Genomic DNA, 20,092 nt, shown 5'->3' with positions numbered 1-20,092 from the left:
GATTCATATGTATATTATGGAGCAGTGTAATTTAAGTGAGTTGTGTAAACAGTGATTTATGTGACTTTTTAAAAATATAATAATAATGTGAATTATTTCTTATTAAACTGAAATCGAAGCAAAAAGTTTTTTTTTTTTGTTGTTGTTGGAAAAACCACATCCTGGCATCATTCTTCATTTGCTGCTGTTAACACACATATAGAAACATAAGGAGAACAAGAGATTGATTCCTAATGTCAGTTTATTTGTTTTTATTAATACTTTAGTAGTTCAGTTCCCTTTATATCTATGGGTGACCTTTCCTCATTAATCGAGCAAACATTTACAAAACTATACAGGTATTCAAGGGCAGGCTCTAAGATGGTTTAGATCCTACCTGTCCGATCGTTACCATTTTGTTTACTTAAATGGGGAGTCATCTCATTTATCATCAGTAAAATATGGAGTGCCACAAGGATCCGTCCTTGGTCCCCTTCTATTTTCAATATACATGTTGCCCCTTGGTAATATTATTAGAAAATACGGAATTAGCTTCCACTGTTATGCTGATGATTATATATATATATATATATATATATATATATATATATATATATATATATATATATATATATATAAGATAACAGAGTGTGTTAAAAATGTAAAAGATTGGATGACCAACAATTTTCACCAATTAAATTCGGATAAGACAGAGATTTTAATTATTGGACCAAAAAACAGAACACAGAATCTTGTAGATTACAATCTGCAACTAGACGGATGTACTGTTACTACTTCTAAAGTCAAAAATCTGGGTGTTATATTAGACAGCAACTTGTCTTTTGAAAATCATATTTCCCATGTAACAAAAACTGCATTCTTCCATCTTAGAAACATTGCCAAGCTACGAAACATGTTGTCTGTTTCTGATGCGGAAAAGATAGTTCATGCATTCATGACCTCTAGACTGGACTATTGTAATGCACTTCTAGGTGGTTGTCCTGCTTCTTCAATAAACAAGCTACAGTTAGTCCAAAATGCAGCAGCTAGAGTCCTTACCAGGTCAAGAAAATATGATCATATTACCCCAATTTTGCAGTCTCTTCACTGCTACCTATTAAGTTCCGTATCAGTTAAAAATTATCATTACTTACCTATAAGGCCCTAAATGGTTTAGCTCCTGCATACCTAACTAGCCTTCTACCACGCTACAATCCATCATGCTCCATAAGGTCACAAAACGCTGAATTTGTGGTAGTTCCTAGGATAGCAAAGTCCACTAAAGAAGGTAGAGCTTTTTCACATTTGGCTCCCAAACTCTGGAATAGCCTTCCTGATAATGCTCGGGGTTCAGACACACTCTCTCTGTTTAAATCTAGATTAAAAACGCATCTCTTTCGCCAAGCATTTGAAAAATTTATCTTAAATTGTGAGTATAGTTATATCTGATCAAATGTGCATTCTTATTCTTTAGCTTGGGTTAAACTTATTAATTTTACTTTGTAGGAACAGCAGCTATGCTAATGATGTCTCTATTTGTTTCCATGTTTTGCCACGGGATTTACATCCCGTGGTAACTAGTATTTACACAAGCTCCAGTCTGGATCCAGAACACCTGAGAAGAGATGATGCTGACCCTCAGAGGACCTCAGATGATGATAACCCTGAATTAACAACAGAACTAACAAATATTGCTACAAGTGTGACTGCATCATATAATAATTATTAAATATTAATGATATTAATAATGTTCATAATCTGGCTGACTACGTCTTGTATTATTTTTTCTACAAATCCTGTCATATGTGCACAAACTGACAGTCACCACTTATAAGCTATTACTAAATATTGTAGAAATATACTTTTCTGTAAAGTTGCTTTGTAACTATTTGTATTGTAAAAAGAGCTATTCAAATAAATTAGAATTGAACATGAATTGAATTGAACTTTAGTTTAGGAACCAAATCACACTATGGGATATAGGCACACATATGGGCTGTTTATTAGTACATTTATAGCACACAATGCATTATTGTCCAATCAGGTTCATTATTTGTTTTCATTTAACATTAGATGATTATTGTAGGGGAAAAAAGTAGCAAGACAGTTTTAATGGTTGACAATATTGATGGAAGTCATGCATTATAGGAAGCAGCTGCGACAGCCATATTATGTATTGATCGTTCTTGTGCAGCGCAGACGAAGCACTTAATTAGATTTATATTGTAATAACTCTACTCAGCAGATAATTTTATCAAAGTAAATAATATTTGGTTGTAGGAGTGGTTGGTTTGGGACATGAGAGATTTACTTGCACTGTTAACAGAGAACTAGAGATGTCTATTTCTCAGCACAGTTTCCTACATGATTTTGTCATTTACTTGGAAGCATGGCATAGAAAGGTTACCCAGTTACTAGTTTGACCATTTCTTTTTAAAAGGAATAATCTCACAAGTAGTTAGTCTATGTGAATCAGACTTCATTGATACCACCGTATCTTTACTGCTGCATGTAGTTTTAAAGGACAACACGTAATATAATGATGTGTTTCTTTACAGTAGGACTTTATAAGTGATTTTAAATCGTTTCACAACTATTGAACTTTGCAACTTAGTATTATTTACTTGAATCAACACTGAACTGACTTGAGATTAATCTGAATAAAGCTAAATAGAAATAAATACATTTGTCTTCTGTAGAGTTGCTTTATTATTGAATTGAGTTTGTTTCATAACAGATGATCTTTGCAACATTGGCATTTTATTGAACTAAATTAAATGAACAGTAAAGTAAACTGAGCTGAATAATAACACTATTGTTTTTTACAAAGGCTTTCCAATTGAAATTGAATTTATTTATTTATTTATTAGTTATTGTCCTGTGCTTTACCGCGGAACAACTTTAAAACCTGAAATATTGTATTAAGTGCTATATGAATCAATAAACATGAAATGTTGCCTATTTATTGTTTGCATTGTTCTGGCACCTAGTCTGAAAATAAATGGTGCTGTGGCACTGTAAATTTAGTTTCCTTTCAGTCGGTCACTCTCAACGCCACATCGGTGACCGATGCAAAATGGGATATTGCTTTGATAGACCAGTCTACTTCGAGTGTAAACTAAACGAGCCAATGAACATTGGCATACAATTATTGCATCCAGCTGCCGCTGAACACAGCGTAAGTATAACAAGGCAGCAGGTGCAATGCATACCAGCTTTTCACTTCGGAGCCGATCGTTAGTATCATTTTGCTCAACTGTGAATGTATTTGGCAATCCTGCCAGTGGAGCATGCAGTAGTGATGCAGTTGTGTCTTGAGTCCATCTCCTCCTGGCGTGGAGACCCAGTGACCTTGCACTTTGAGCGACGAAGGTCACCGAGAGTTCGCTGGGTCATGCAATGTCCACATTAGTGGTCTAGGAGCGCCATCTCTGGCTCTGTCTGGCAGACACGAGGGACATCAACAAGGTCCGGTTTTCTCAATGCCCCTGTGCCCCAGACCGGTCTCTGGAGACTGTCCAGTTCTCAGCTGCCCAAAAGCAGACTGAGGCGATCCGACGCATCCTGCCTTGTGGGCAGCTGCTGCCTCCACCCATCAGCTGGCCGCAGTGTCCCAGCCTGGTCATCGCCGAGGGCAGCCCCCTGCATCCGCCCCCACTACCACGTCGCATCCACAGCAGCTTCCAACAAGTGGTGCCGTAGAGCTGGGTGCAGGCAGGCTGCCCCTCCCATCCTGGCCCCCGTCAAACCTGGCGGTGAGTGGAAGACCAAGAGGCCCCGGGACGGGAAACCCAGAGAGAGCTAACTGCTTTCTGGGGGATGGTTAAGGCACTTCGTCCTCCCCTGGAGGAGGGCCAGGCGGAGAATCTGGAATTCTCGATGAGAGAGTAGGTTTCTCCCTCTCTGGGTCTCAGGAGGGCACAGAGAGTTGCAGACGGTGAGTCACTGGACCTCACTCATCCTCCTCCTTCGTCAGATGGCAGCAGTGGGCGGTTTGAGAGCGTTAACAAAAGCTGCACCCCGCACTCACACTACACTCTGGCCTGCTCACAAGCCACCTGAGTTGGGTCCCTGGGTTCCACCTCGCTGCCCCACCGTGGGTATGGCCCCCTTGTACGGTTTCTGAGTGCCTGGTCAGCGCTGCCTTCTGGCTTCTACGGACCACCAGCCTCAGCTATGCTATTCATTTCACCCAGTGTCCACCCAAGTTCAGTGGTATCCGCTTCACTAAATTAAAAGCAGCCGATGCCCCTGTTCAGCGGGCAGAGATCGCAGTCCTACTGGCGAAGGACACGATAGAGCCAGTCCCTCCAACTGATATGAGGACTGGGTTTTACAGCCCTTACTTCATTGTACCCAAGAAAGGCATTGGGTTACGTTTTGAATCAGGCCCTTTATTGGCTACTGTTCAAAATGTTGATGCAGAAATGCATTTTCGGGTGCATCCATCCCCAAGATTGGTTTGTAGCATTCGACCTCAAGGACGAGTACTTTCATGTATCATGTTTCATGTATATTTCATGTTCCTTCCATGCCACAGACCTTTTCTGCGGTTCATGTCCAAAGGACGGGCATATCAGTACAAGGTCCTGCCCTGCAGGCTGTCCCTGTCTCCCCGTGTCTTCACAAAAGTCACAGAGGGGGTCTTGTTCCCCTCAGAGATCTAGGTCTTCGCATTCTCAACTATCTAGATGATTGGCTGATACTAGCACAATCTCGGGATCACTTGTGTGAGTACAGGGATTTGGTGCTCCGGCACCTGAGCCTGTTGGGCTTTCGGAGTCAACTGGGAAAAGAGCAAACACTCGCAGACGCAGAGGATCTCTTTTCTTGTTATGGAGTTGGATTCGGTCGAACAGACAGCATGCCTCACAGAGGAACGTACGCAGTCAGAAACTTTTTTAGAGGCTCCTGGGGCATATGGTGGCCGCAGCGGCACTTACACCACTTGGCCTGTTACATATGAGACCGCTCCAGCACTGGCTTTATGGTTGAGTCCTGAGGTGGGTGTGTGGAAGCATGGCACTCACCGGGTCAAAGTTACACTTGCTTGTCGCTAAACCTTCACCCCGTTGTCAGATCTTGTGTTTCTCTGGGCAGGGGTGCCCCTAAAGTCCAGGTTGCCGCTAATGCTGTGTACCATGACCCCATGAATGAAGTCTTTAGGTAAGCATGACCTCATCGTCAGGTTCCTTAGAGGGGCCAGGAAGGATTTAACCTCTATATCCTCTTGGGACCTGACTCCATGCTGGGCGACCCCTAACACTTTCGCTAGGTTCTATAGCCTTCGTGTAGAGCTGGTCTCCTCCTGCGTTCTCACCTCAAACAGGTAGTGGTACTGAGAGGCCCAGGTTAGTGTCAGCTCGCTTAAACTGCTCCAGAGTGTCAGTACTGTACACCCTGTTAAGATCCTCCATCACCCTAGGTAGCTAGACGCAGCGGAAAGTCCGGCGCCAGGCCTTCATGATGAATCCCTGAGAACCATGGAAGGTTGGGTTCCATATTGAGAATTAAGCGGTACTCGTATGTGTATGTGTATGTTATAGAGTTTTTAAAAATTGCTTTGTAACAACCAGCTCCAAAGAATCACAATATTACAAACTTTGATTTGATACAAAAAAAGAAAATATTTTTCATGAATTGAATGATTAACTAAAGTAGATGAGTCTTAATTTTGTGTGCATATGCACTATTGTATTATATTTCATAGTATAAATACAGTTCATGGTGTTCAAACTGAAAATTCCTGAAGGGAAAGTGTACTTTTTAAACTTAATCTATATGTAAGGAATAATGCATGGTTTACGTGCATAGTGTAGTGACTAGTTAATACTATAGTAAGTTAATTTCTTTATAGAGGAAATTAATAAATTGGGATGCTTTTGGAATGAAAAGTGTTGCACTCTATAATGAGAAAAGAAAAAAAAAGCCTCAGAATGACTATAGATTACCTGTAAAGAATGAATAGATGAAAAGTTCTTTTTGTATTGGCTATATATATACAGTATATATATATATATATATATATATATATATATATATATATATATATATATTAGGGGTGTAACGGTTCACAAAATTCACGGTTCGGTTCGATACGATACACTGATGTCACGGTTCGGTTCGGTACGTTTTAGATACAGCAAAATGTAAAAACATCTCAACTTTTCAGAATGCCGCAAGCCCACCGCGGGTCATGTGACAAGAACTAACCAATCAGCTTCATCCTTTCCCGTAACAACGTTGAAAGCTCAGCCAAGATGAAGGAACAGCTGATCATAGTTGTATATGGATTGCAATTTTGGAATAAATTTAGTAGCAGAGCTACTGCAAGCGATTTTTAGAGCTGCAAATCCATTTATCCTTTGCTGAAATTTCCGCGTCTCATGGAGAGAGCACGTCATTGTTGCTTAGCAAAAACGCCTCAGGGGCACTTCTGCCCAAGCGCTTTGGAAAGGAGGAGAAAGCGGCGCGACTAGCATTTTCCACGCGTTTTTAGGCGTGATATGTGAACGGCCCCTAAGGCGCTCGCTCACTCAGTATGCGATGAAGGCTCGTTGCAAAATGTCTAATGCATTTAACAGACCAGACATAGAAGATCCTCCAATAACCAACAGGTCTCGTATTTGAGTGCACTTTGGATTCCCTGTAAGCTATAATGGTGATGACAGAATGAATGGTAAATAGTAAGGTCCCATATCCGTGGCTATTGAGATTGAGGAGTCATGTGCCGATTTGGGTTGATTTGGGAGGGGTCTGAGCCGATCGGCCCTGATGGAAGGATACGCTATCTGTTGCCAGGGGCAATGCCTTCAGAACTTCACAGAGGCATGACTAAACATTTCAGAGCGCTTTCATTTTTGTGCATTTATTTTGTCGGCGGAACAGATCGAGCCTGATCTACGAATACGCGAAAGAAAAGAAAGAAAGAAAAGCAATGCAAAATCATAAGGCGAAAGAAAGGGGACTTTACAGGAACAAGCTCACACCAAGCGCAAAACAGCAGTGTTTGGAGAAGCCCTCAGGCAGCTCCCTGCAGCGGCACAGAGACCTGAACAATTTACCTCAGTGCACACATATGGACATTGGGAATTATATTGTTTACAATGTAAGTTACTTTGCATTCACGCTGTTAATGGCTTTAATCTAACCCGGACATTTACATCTCGCAATCGCACATTTAACTACCCTAGCTAACCCAGAACTGGTTTGTCCACTTTGCAGCCCCCAACAAAAAAAACCTGGTACATTATGTGTCATTGGGTTAAAATCAAATTATAACTAAACATACACAGTTTTAGCCTACATCAAAACATGTTGGAAACGTTCGTATACATTGAACATCTCGTTACAATCTAGTGTTTACGAAACAGTCGCAGTTAATTACTTTGTCATTTTGGTCAAGAAGTGCATTCTAAATGCAATGTAATTACAATACGCTAAAACGCCTGTGAATAAACTTACTTTGGCCAGTAAAACACTGTTTTCTTCACCTGCTGTAGATGGACCCAGCCACAGCAGAAAGCCTCGTAACTTTCCAAAGACTTGTGGCTTTTAAACTCCTGCATTGTGTAGTAACTTAAACCTAAAACAATATAATTCCCAATGTCCATATGTGTGCGTGGAGGTAAATGGTCCAGGTCTCTGTGCCACTTGAGAGCTTCTCCAAATACCGCTGTTTTGCGCTTGGTGTAACCTAAGAAAAACTGTATTCCATTGTTCCTATGTTTTCCATATGTATCATGAGAGGTACTGCAGCAGTTTTTAACACAGCAGTAACTTCCAGGCATGGTAAAACAGTGCAGAATTGCGAGAACCTCCTCTTAACAACACATGTAAACAATCCTGTTTCGCCGCCGGTATCCTTCCAACGTGGCGGAGACCGTGATATCGAGGGAGGGGCTTGTGCTATGACGACAACTTCTCATTCTCAATAACGTAAATGAAGCCTACCGATCGCCGCGGTGATGTCTTTTGCCCTGTTTGAATCCGTTGTAAATGGCGGTCTAAATGCTGCGGGGATAGTTTGTTGCGTGTATGTTTCTCCTTTTTTTCCTCTTTTCCCAGATACTGACACAATAAGGTGATGTCGGCGTAAATGAGTTGACATGTTTCAAGTATTCCCGCTAGTGTTTTTTTTTTTTTTTGTATTCCCGCTGGTGTACCCTATTGTCATGCAGCAGATGCGACATACAGTTGTTTTTTTATCCACCACTCTCTTGCCATCACCATTATAGCTTAAAGGGAATCCAAAGTGCACCCAAACACCAGACCTGTTGGTTATCGGAGGATCTTCTATTTGTGGTCTGTTAAACGCATTGGCCATTTTGCAACGAGCCTTTAGTGCGTACTGAGTGACCGAGCGACTGACAGAGTAGCCTAACATAAGCATTTAAGTTGGTGTTTTTTTCTTCTTCGGGAGTGTCAGGGGCGTTGCCTGTTACGTCGTTTGGGTTATTGGGCTACCTTGTTGAACGCATATCATTATATTTCTCTTTTTTTTTTTTTTCAAATATAATGAATTAGTCCAACGAACCATTCGGTATGCATAATGCGTACCGCGTACCGAACCGAAAACCTCGTACCGAATGGTTCAATATGAATACGCGTATCGTTACACCCCTAATATATATATATATATATATATATATATATATATATACTGAACTACACCATCGTTGTGTAGAACACACATTGTGTAGAACTTTTTTTCTGATAAAAATTATTCCAGAGGTTTGAAGTCTAATAATAGACAAACATACCAGGCCGATTATCGTAATTCAGCCATCTGATTGTTAAATATTCTAGCCTTTTAGATTATTTATTTATTTATTTTAGAAACCAATGACAAATTAGTTGAAAACATTAGTGATGTTATCTTCACATGGAGGATGATGTAATTAGGGACCTGTTTTGTTCATTAGAGGGATATATGCAAAAGATGAAAAGTGAAACTTAGAAAGTGAACACCTGTATAATAATTACAAATAAAAGACTATATTTGAAAAATTACTTGAAAGATATCTTTAACCTTCAAAACCACTAAAAATCTGAAACAAACAAACTAACTAATTGACTGACTATTATGACCTTATTATGACCTATAATTAAGTTTTAAAGGGATACTCCACCGTGTTTTCATATTAAACTATGTTTTTCCCTTACCTAAGACGAGTTGATACATACCTCTCTCGTCTCAGTGCGTCCACTCAATCGCTTTGGCACATGGTGACACTTTGAAAGCACTTAGCTTAGCCCATTCATTCAATATGGGCCAAGCAGAGAAGCTACCAAACACCTCCACGTTTTCCCTATTTAAATACAGTTACTCGCGTAGTGTAACTCGACCTAGGACGGTAACACAAAACAAAACATTGCGCTTTTCTAAGCGTGTAAAATGGATAACTATAATGTGTGGCGGAATACCATGGCAAGTGTTCTTCGTCTTGGCGCAGTGATATCTTCACTAGAGGGAGCGGGGGCCGGTGAGATGATTTTTCACGGGTGAAGATATTACTGCGCCAAGACGAAGTGCTTACAAGCACTTGCCATGGTATTCCGCCACACAATAAAGCACAACGCGAGTAACTGTATTTAAATAGGGAAAACGTGGAGGTGTTTGGTAGCTTCTCTGCTTGGCCCATATTGAATGAAAGGGCTAAGCTAAGTGCTTTCAAAGTGTCACCCCGCGCCAAAGCGATTGAGTGCACGCACTGAGACGAGAGAGGTATGTATCAAGTCGTCTTAGTTAAGGGAAAAACATAGTTTAATATGAAAACACGGTGGAGTATCCCTTTAGGTTTACACTTTCTCTAGTGGGCATAAAAAAATGACAGTGGTGTTGCATCTGTCGTCATGAAAAGATGTATGACTGTCATTACCAATCCAAAATCATGTTTATTTAAATGCAATGTGTGGACTTTTAACACCAATTTCACTGTAATTTGTTCATATTTTACTACGTGGCTAATTCGTATGAATGACCACACCCAATCCCACCTCTAAACCTAACCCTCATAGAAATCATGCAAAATCATGATTTATAGAGCATATACATTTTATGAGCAAGTGTGTTCTTTGGGATCAAACCCATGATCACATTGATTACATAATTGTATAACAATGCTCTACCAACTGAGCTACATGAAACCCGAATTATAGTGCAGATAAAGGAGTACAAAACATTAATATGAAAATGTCCTTTTGCAGATAGGAGCACAAATGTATTATATGCTCTGATGGGTCATATTTAAGGGATTTTGACAAATGACCTATACAGGCGTATTAGCTGGAAGACAGGTTGCCATCCATTCAGGACATCCCCTGTCTGTGGGCTGAGACTCAATAGCAACAACAACAAATCTAATTCAAGTGTTACTGTGTTAATGAAATATTCAAGGGGGGAATTAATTGTGCCTATAAATAATGTTGCTTTTTTGCACACTCTTCCCAAGTTGTTTTAGCAAGGGAATTATACAAAACAGGAGAATAAAACCGCAACATGCCCCCCAAAAAATCTGTACTTAATTCAGTTTACATGGCAATATTGTAGGCCAGTTCTAAGTTGTGAAATACCAAAATCTAGCATACAGTTCTAAGACTTACAGATTCACTTCACCATTGTAATTTAGGCACCTAACTCAAAGTGTGCTTATCATCACAGCATTTCTTAATAGATACTTGATTATAACACTCTTCTTCATAACCTGATGAACCACTGCTGTCTTGATTTAAAAAAATAAAATAATAATAATAATAAAACAATAATAATAATAATAATAATAATAATAATAATTGCACTGACATAAAAAAAGACTTAAAAATAAACAAAAGTTAAACTGCATGTATTCCCAAATTTAGAAGAAAAAATATTATTATTATTATTGTTATTATTATTATTATTATTATTATTATTATTATTATTATTAATAATAATAATAATAAATCAAAACTCACATTTAGCTTTCGGGGTAACACTTTAGAACATTGTCCCTAATGTTAATTGTAACTACACAGGAACAAATAACTAATGCACTAATAACATTCTAGTAACTACTATAAATTCTATAATTCTGTAACTATAAATTCTGATTAACAAATTAGTAATAGTGCTCAGTTGAAAGTGGTAGTTCACTATTAGCTAACCAGTAACAAGGTATTTAATATTAATGACTCAATTGTTACTACATCTTTCTAAAGGAATTACTAATTATTTGGATCAGTATTCTAAAGTGAATATCTCAGTAACCCACTAGTTATGACTTAAGTGTTACCAAATCTAGCAACAGGAATTACTATCCAGAATCTTACAAAAATCTCAAAAGCTTACATTGATTTCAGTAATTACTAGATAGTCATTGTGTTACTCACTTAATAATAGGAAAAAAAAGGTTGCACTTTATTTTACAGTATGTGTACTAACATGTACTTATAGTGTACTTACAGTGTATTTATCTAAGAAAGTTCTGTTAATACAAGGTAACTACATGGGGTAGGGTTAGGTTTAGTGGTAGGTTCAGGGTTAGTACCTAGTTATTACATACTATGTGGTTTTTTTTTGTGTGTTTTTTTTTATTGCTTCCACTGTCCTCATTTGTAAGTCACTTTGGATAAAAGCATCTGCTAAATGAATAAATGTAAATGTAAATAATACTGATTTAATTAATTAGTAATTCCTTCTGAAGAAATTGGTAATACTCGTTACGATGTCCTTCACTTTAGAATTAATTATACATTATGCATTATTCATATTAATTATGAACCTGTTTAGAGTAGTTAGTTGTTATTGGGGGGTCTAACTACCACGTCACTTTAAGCACTATTATTTAATAATTTGTTAATCAGAATTTCTTGTTAGTTACTAGAAATTACCAGAGGGATAATATTGTGTTACACGTGTTCTTGTTTAGTTATTTATTAATGACAAAACAGTATTCTAAAGTGTTACTGCTTTTGGTTAAACTGGAATGCAGGTGCTTAGTGAAGAAAGAAAGAAAGAAAGAAAGAAAGAAAGAAAGAAAGAAAGAAAGAAAGAAAGAAAAAAAGAATTAGCGAATTCACCGCTCAGTCTCCTCACTTCTTTTCAAATCTGAGATTCATCATATTTGCCTCCAAATGTAGATTGTTAAACACATACAGATACTCTGTCAAACCAGGGATTGTTCATTTAAAAAAGGGAAAGAAACAGCCAGAAACATCACAGTATTACAATTTTGTTTTAGCAACTTAATTTCACTTGTTTAATTTATTCTTAAAATACTGAATAATAATTATAATAATAAAGTATTTAATGTAAATCAATCTAAGACTTTCTGTCTCTGGATGTGTCAAGACTTGTGGGAGGTGAGCACTGCAAACAAACACAAGCACAAAACTCAATCCCAGAAAACCCAAACAGAAGGTGTTTTCTCCAAACCTTTATAATACAAAAGCTAAAAGCAGTTTTTATGATTGTAATATGTGGTACTGAATGTTCACTTTTCTGCAGTAAATCATTGCTTTGTGTGTTTTTTTTTTTGTTTTTGTTTTTTGTTTTTTGTCCATTTTAAGAATCTGTGGTCATGTTTTTGAACATGTAAAAGGAAATTTGCTACTTGAGTTTGAACATAAACATTAAGACAGGCCTGGGTTATGGAGTAGAGCATTACCCACATTCTATATCTGTCATTTCCACAATGTTATTCATGTTAAATAAGGTTCTCTACAAAGGTACAACATATAAAATTGTTAAATATATAACTTGTAGGCCAAAATACATATAATGACATATTTCACTCCTGGTAATCAGAAATGACATTTTTTTAGGTTCATTTTTTAATATTTTCTGACGATAAGCAAAGGGGTTCTCTTCCATTTAAGCTTTCATGCTTAATGCAAACCATCCAAAATGTTGCTACTGAAAAATTCTAATTAAATTTGTTGACGTTTTTTATGTGTACAGTATCTATATCCTTGTTATCCTTGAAATACAGTGGTTAATTCAGTTCAAGGAAATGCCTTTAAAGTATTAAAGGTTTTCCTCTGATTCTGATAAATGGGTATGGTTGATCCAGTCATTTTAATGTTCCATGTCAGCATTCCATTTGTAGACCAATGCTGTATAGCATAGTCTTTCTATATCTATATCTATCGCTCTCTACATTTAGGTTTATACATATATTTTTGCTTTGCCTAAATTTTCCCTTTCAATTCTGTCCTTTAGTCCACGCTCATGTAATCAATGCGTTTTTTGTTTTGTTTTGTTTTTTCGTATTATATTTCCTCTTTGGTCTGTAAAAAATGAGCGTCAAAATCATCTTCCAGCAGAAAGCTTTCACAGAGAAGTTAAGATGACAGTCTCATATCAGGTCAGAAACACTCGTGGAGCCCATAAAGCCTGTGTCTGGTTCAGTCTCAGACAGGGTAGGTGTCTCATTGTCCTGTGCTGTGCCCTGAAAGTCCTCAAGGCTCCTACTGTACCACCATCCATGAGGCGCTTTGTGAACGTAGAGTATGTTCTCCGTGGCAGAAGGGAGTGCTGCCCATTTACAAAGCCAAGACACAGACAGGTAGGCAGAGGCAGGTGTAAAGCCGATGAGATATAGCAAGTATCTACAGCAGGTGGGTGAAGCTGCAAGAGGCCTCATCTGGTAGCGCTCCAGGAACCCCTCCCACTGTTAGGACACCTAGATCAACCAGAAACACACAGGAAATCAAAATCAGTTGTGCAATTCCAGGGGTGTAGCGATAATATGAAAACTGAATGAATATTGGGTTTGTTTGAATGTTTATTTATTTCAAACATGACAACTCTCAGAGGATTTTAGCTTGGTAATGGTCTTAGCGGAACAGATCTGCTACGCTGCTGCTGCTGAATAGCTGCTGCTGGTTATTTCTGTAGTTGTAGATTATTGCTGGTGCTGCAAGCAAGTACGAAAACTTGCTACTGCCAGTGCATATGGCAATACAGTGCTGTGAGTATTTATGACATGCTGCTGCTGCACAAATAACATATATATAAAAAAAAAAAAAACATAGCAGATATATATAGGTTGTGCTGGGTAAGGTGGCTGATATCAGAGACAGAAATGGGCACTCAAGTTAGAGTTGCACTTGAATCGTACTTTTATAGACTTAAGACTGATTCAGACTTGAAAAGGAATGACTACAAACTTGAATTGACTCAAGGAAAAGGACTCTTGAACATTTTAAAAGCAACTCAAGTCTTTTATTCTTAAATACTTATATAATTTATATTCAAAAGGTGGACTGCATCTTCACCCCAGCATCCGTCTGGACCACGAGCCATAACATAACACATAATTTTAAGTGAGCAGCATGTCAAAACAGTGGAGTGAATCACATAACAAGCGCTGAGGTTTATGGTAAAAATTTATGGTAAAAATCTTTCAACGCTATATCCTCTAGTATGTTTATTTAAGGCAAAAATGCTTTGCTTTTTCAGCTCCGTGAGCTCTCTCTCTCTCGCTTCCGGTGTAATTGTTGGGTGAGCGTGCTTACTGAGTGCGAGTGCAGTGGTTTCTGTGAGTGAATCTTTTTCATTCTTTCTGTTTTTTTTTCTTAGTTTGTTTGTGTGTTTTTTGCTTTAAGTTATAGTTGTTTTGGGCTGCATGCTACCTGTTTTACTGGGAGCATGACGGCCCCACGCTCGCAGTGTTTGAGTTTACTGCCCTGGTGTCATGGAGTGAAAGTGATGTCAGCAGTAAGTGTAGAGAAATGCTGCCTGGCAGTGGGCAAGGTTGTTGGACATGAAAGTATTCTGTCTGCCTCTAGGATAAATAATGTTACTGTTATATTTCTTAGCACTGTTGAAAAGGAAAACAAACTAGTTGAGGAAGGGATAGTCGTTGATAAGCTTTTTACCCCTGTGCTTCCACTTTCTACACCATCAAATAAAGTAACATTGTCCAATATACCACTGTTCTTAAGTGATAAGATATTAGCTACAGCTTTTTTTCTCATTATGGCAAACTGGCCTCTCCCATTAAAAAGATCCCTATAAGCAGAGGGTCGGCCTTACTAAAACATGTTGTTTCGTTCAGACGTTTTGTTTATATCATGAATGATGATGCTGACTTGGATGTGTCCTTGCACTTTCGGGCCGATGAGTATGATTACATTATTTACACAACAACTGACAAAATGAAATGGTTTAATTGTGGGAAAACCAGTCACTTAATACGTGCTTGTCAGGCAAAAAATTTGAACAACCCGTCAGCTGGTGGTGACGTAGGCATAAGCGATGTGGTGGTTAACGCTGAACCTGATGTAGCAGGATCTTCGGATGAGGTTCATGGTGTTTTAGGAGTAAGAGTAGTCGAGGACAAATATGATGATGATGATATACCTGTGATCACGGTAACTACTGCTAAATAATTAATAGCTGTTTTCTGGTTCAGGACTGTGTAATGTTCAGTCAGCGGTAGCTGTCATTGAGACATGCTTTCGATAATGTCCTACAATCTACTGTGAAGAATATATGTGAGTCCCGTTAAAAAGGAAGAAGTCTGGTAAATCTCTGATTGTTAGACATGCACAGAAAGCAGATATAACATGACAGGGATGAAACGGAAAGAGGAGGAATTTCCTGTGGGCAGGTTTTTTTTTTTTTTTTTGTATGTATGTGTCATGTTAAGGTTGCCACTCTAAATTTTAATGGTGCTATATATATATATATATATATATATATATATATATATATATATATATATATATGTTACTCCTTTAAAAGAGACATATATTGATTTTAGTAATGCTGCTGACTGGGAAGTAGAATGGAATGGGATTGCTGTCCTAAGTCATAATACTTCACTTAGTGGTGGAGTTGCTATTCTTCTTGCTATGAGTTTCAGCCCACACTCTTATTAGGCTGAAGAGGTTATTAAAGGTAGATTTTGAATGTAAAAGTGTTACAAGTATACTCGGAAGCAGAAGGTCAGTATAAACAGGAATGGTTTCATTTTCACAGGAGAGCAATTGATAGGTAAACAGGTGAGCAGATTCGTGAATGAATATAATTACTTGGAGGAGACTTGGATGAGTAACGACTTCCTTCTTTCATACAGGAGTATACGTGGATGGAGTAGTGAACAGGAGGAGCACACACCTCTGTGTGGTCGCTGGAGCTGGAGTACGGAGGAGATGTTGGCTGGAGAAGGAGAGAGGAGGTAAGTAGACAAGTAAGTCAATACGGTCGATTCTAGTAACAAGATCAGATGTTACTTCCACTGTGTAATCACAAGATCGGACGGTGAATGAAGCTGAGGTGTGTGCTTATGTATGGTGGCTGAGTGGAGAATTAATTAACATCAGGTGCCAGTGATTAGTACTCGGGAGATGGGGTGCACTGGGATTGGCTGGGGAATGAACCTGACCAATCTTGTGACAGTACCCCCTCTTCCATGGCCCACTTCTGAGAGAAGTACAGGGTCTAGGATATCGTCTCTGGGGACCCAAGAGCATTCTATGTACCAGATACTCCAATCTACCACCACGGAACCAGGATTCCAGGATTTCCTTGATCTTGTATATCGATCCTTCTTCCAGGAGCAATAAGAGAGCGGGTTCCTCTGTCTGGTCAGGCTCTGTGGACATAGGGGAGTGAACGGGTTTAGGGAGTGACACGTGAAAAGTGGGATGGATTTTAAATTGTGGTGGGAGATGCAGTTTATACGTGACTGGATTAATCTGTTCCAGGATGGTGAAGAGACCGACGAATCTGGGATTTAACTTCTTGCAGGGCAGGCGCAGTCTGATGTCACAAGCTGTCTGGCTGTCCAACCTTCTAACCTAGCTGTTAAGTGGGGGCTGTGGATCCCAAGGTCGGCTGTCATCTTCTGCCTGTGCACTGCCCATTGTAAATGGTGGTGAGCATTGTCCCAGACTCTCTCGCTCTCCTGGAACAAGTAATCAATGGCGGGAACATCTGAGGGATCTCCTGACCAGGGAAATAGCGGGTGTTGGTAACCAAGCACGCACTGGAAGGGAGTGAGACCAGTTGATGGTTGACGTAGAGAGTTCTGGGTGTACTCGGCCCAGCCCAGGAGCTGGTTCCATGAGTCCTGGTGGCCATGGCAGAAGGTTCGTAGGAAATGTCAGACTTCTTGTATTTTTTTCATTCTGTTTGTCCCTTAGATTGGGGATGATAGCCGAAGGAGACACTTACGATCACGCCATGGAGCTTGAAAGATTTCCATACTCTGGGTATAAATTGTGGACCACGTTCTGACACAATGTCCTCTGGAATGCCATATTGCCTGAAGACCCAGTTGAATGGGAGTTCTGCTGTCTCCAGAGCTGTATTTAGACCTTTGAGTGGAATGAAGCGACAGAACTTGGAGAATCAATCGATAATAAATAGAATACATGTGTTACCGTCAGATGGGGTTAGATCGGTGATGAAGTCGACTCCCATGTGTGACCATGGATGGTTTGGTATGGGTAATGGGTACAGTTTGCCAGCAGAAAAGTGATGGAAACTCTTGGAGATGGCACACTCAGGACAACCTTCTCACATCTTTTTCCATGTTGGGCCACCAGATGCGGTCATTTAGCTGTGAAAGAGTGGTGTTGGCCCCGGGTGGTCAGTGCCCAAGGAGGAGTGCATGGTGTGGATGAGAGAAGTGCGCTGTATCTGTGGTACATACCGATGTCCTGGGGGACAGCCCGGTAGAGTGGCGAGAGCATCAGTGGTGACTGGAGGAGTTATCCATTGGATGGGGCTGACATGAGTGGGGATTGTTCTTCCTGGTTCCTCAACTGCTTCCTCCGAAGTATGGATACGGGACAAGGCATCTGCTTCGATATTAGTGGGACCTGGTCTATAGGAAATAGTGAACTTGAATCTGGTGAAGAACAAAGCCCCCCTGGCCTGGTAGGGATTCAGGTGTTTTGCGTCTTGAAGGTATTGTAGAATCTTGTGATCAGAACTAAAAAAAGATGAGCCGCTCCCTCCAACCAGTGTCTCCACTCTTCTAGAGCAAGTTTGATTGCAGGTAGTTCTCAGTTACCGATATCATAATTTTTCTCCTTTAGCTTATGTGAAAATAAATTACATGGATGGAGTTTAGGAGGATTCCCCTGCCACTGGGAAAGAACAGCTCCCATTCCTGTTGGTATCAATTTCGACCATGAAAGGGAGCTCACACTGTAAACAGTGTTTCCCTATATTTATTCAGTAAAATTGTGTCAACATTTTACAAGCAATATTATTAATTAAATTTAAAACATTTTAATTAAGTAGAAATAATCATTAAAAATGAGTAGAATAACATGAAAAAATTAAGTAAAATTTACATAAAAATATTGATTTCATTGGACAAAAAACAAACAAACAAAAAAACACTATGCTAAAGAATACTATGTTATGCATGCCAGGCCAGTAGTTGGCGATCATCAAACACCCTTCAAAAACATTATATGCATGCACATGACATCAGCCTTTTTACAAATTAACATTTTTGTTGCTTACATAGATATGATAAAGGCATCATGTTCAAAAGGCTGTGTCTTAAGGCCCCCCGAACAGAGTTATTGACGACACCTAAAGTTCACAAACAGAATCAAAGGGTAAATTGTTGGTTACCATTACAGTGGTCAGTGTTTGCTTTAGTTGTGTTCTTGACCCTTGATGTTTTAATATTACGTTTTGCATTGCTGTTGTAACTCAGTTATAACAGCTAGACAAACTAAGAATAAAGATGATCAGGTAGTGTTGGTTATGCTATTACATCATCTTTGTTTTTCCTGTATATCTGAACTCATTCAGAGTCGGGTCTCTGAGACAATATAACATTCATTATGGCAGCCCTGTGATTCAGCAAAAAAAAATAAAAAAAGTGGAATTTTCAGTATAAACCAGAGTTTGAGAATTCTGTTTAAAACAGAGAAAGGGGAACTTTCTTTTGACACACAGTCACATCAAGAACCAGCGTATAAATCTCAAGAATGGTGACAAACAGCATATTCAGACGAACTGTAAGAATCACAAAACAAGCTACTATAGAATTGTTGCTCATTATTTATTCATGCCGCAAAGCATGATGGGAGCCATAAAATGAGTTTTGATTGGTGGCACCCAGAATGCAGTGCAACATGCTTTTTGATGGTCACCATTGTTGAAGTTCTCAGGCTGATTCTTGATGTCTGTGTGTCTAAATGAAAACGCTTTCCTTTTTTAACAAGGTTTTGATCAGATGTGCTTCTAAGAATTTCTCTGATAATGCTGAAAACACCAGAGCTTATATTGTTCAATCACAGGACACATGTTATTGATAAAACACACCCAACTCAGACCAAATGATGATGTAAAAACAAATAACACCACGTGGTCGCATTTCCTTCTTGGCTTATCTAGCTGCTATATCACAACTAGCAACAAAAGAAAATCTGTTTAAAAATTTAAGGGTCAAGAGTCCAACTAAAGCAAATACTGACCACTACAATGGTAAGCAAATTATTATTATTTTTTTCATTCAGTGATTCGGTTTGTGAACTTTAGGTGTCTTCAATAACTGTTTTGGGGGCATTACAACCTTTTGAACATGATGCCTTTATCATATCTATGTAAGCAACAAAAATGATAATTTGTAAAAAGGCTGATGTCATGTGCATGCATATAATGTTTTCGAAGGGTGTTTCATGATCGCCAACTACTGGCCTGGCATGCATAACATAGTATTCTTTAGCATAGTGTTTTTTTGTTTGTTTGATTTTTGTCCAATTAAATCAATATTTTTAAGTAAATTTTACTTATGTTTTTTCATGTTATTCTACTCATTTTTAATGATTATTTCTACTTAATTAAAATGTGTTAAATTTAATTAATAATATTGCTTGTAAATTTTTGACACAATTTTACTGAATAAATATAGGGAAACACTTTTTACAGTGCAGGGTTAGGTTGAACGAGGAACGGAGCACTGGTGAAGGCTCTTTTGAGGGCAGCAGAGGCTTCGGTGGCAGTTGGTGTCCAGGACAGAGTCTTGGGCTTGTCTCTAAGAAGGTTGGTTAATGGACTAGTGATGGAGCTGTAATTCTGTATGAAGCGGCAATAGAAATTGGAGAATCCTAGAAAACTTTGAAGTTCCTTGATGGTTGTGGATACTGGCCAGGA

General features: G+C 38.9%; 1 protein-coding gene and 1 long non-coding RNA gene across 3 annotated transcripts in view; one reads left to right on the top strand and one right to left on the bottom strand.

Annotated features, from left to right (window-relative positions):
- LOC127956956 (uncharacterized) overlaps positions 1–20,092 on the top strand; it is a 168,460-nt gene that overhangs the window by 131,438 nt on the left and 16,930 nt on the right. The gene's annotated exons all lie outside the window — the stretch shown is intronic.
- Positions 11,505–20,092, bottom strand: part of tafa5a (TAFA chemokine like family member 5a) — a 162,847-nt gene continuing 154,259 nt past the window's right edge. The window contains exon 4 of one of the 2 annotated variants that reach the window (XM_052555291.1): positions 11,505–13,643. In XM_052555291.1, coding sequence (XP_052411251.1) covers positions 13,635–13,643 — 9 coding nt within the window. In that variant the 3' untranslated portion in view covers positions 11,505–13,634. The remainder of the gene's footprint in view (positions 13,644–20,092) is intronic. The other variant, XM_052555290.1, reaches the window with a different exon arrangement.

This window comes from Carassius gibelio, chromosome B4, assembly GCF_023724105.1.
Source record: "Carassius gibelio isolate Cgi1373 ecotype wild population from Czech Republic chromosome B4, carGib1.2-hapl.c, whole genome shotgun sequence".
Lineage (NCBI taxonomy): Eukaryota > Metazoa > Chordata > Actinopteri > Cypriniformes > Cyprinidae > Carassius > Carassius gibelio.
The sequence above is the reverse complement of the archived record's forward strand: the minus strand, read 5'-3'. Positions and strand labels throughout refer to the sequence as shown.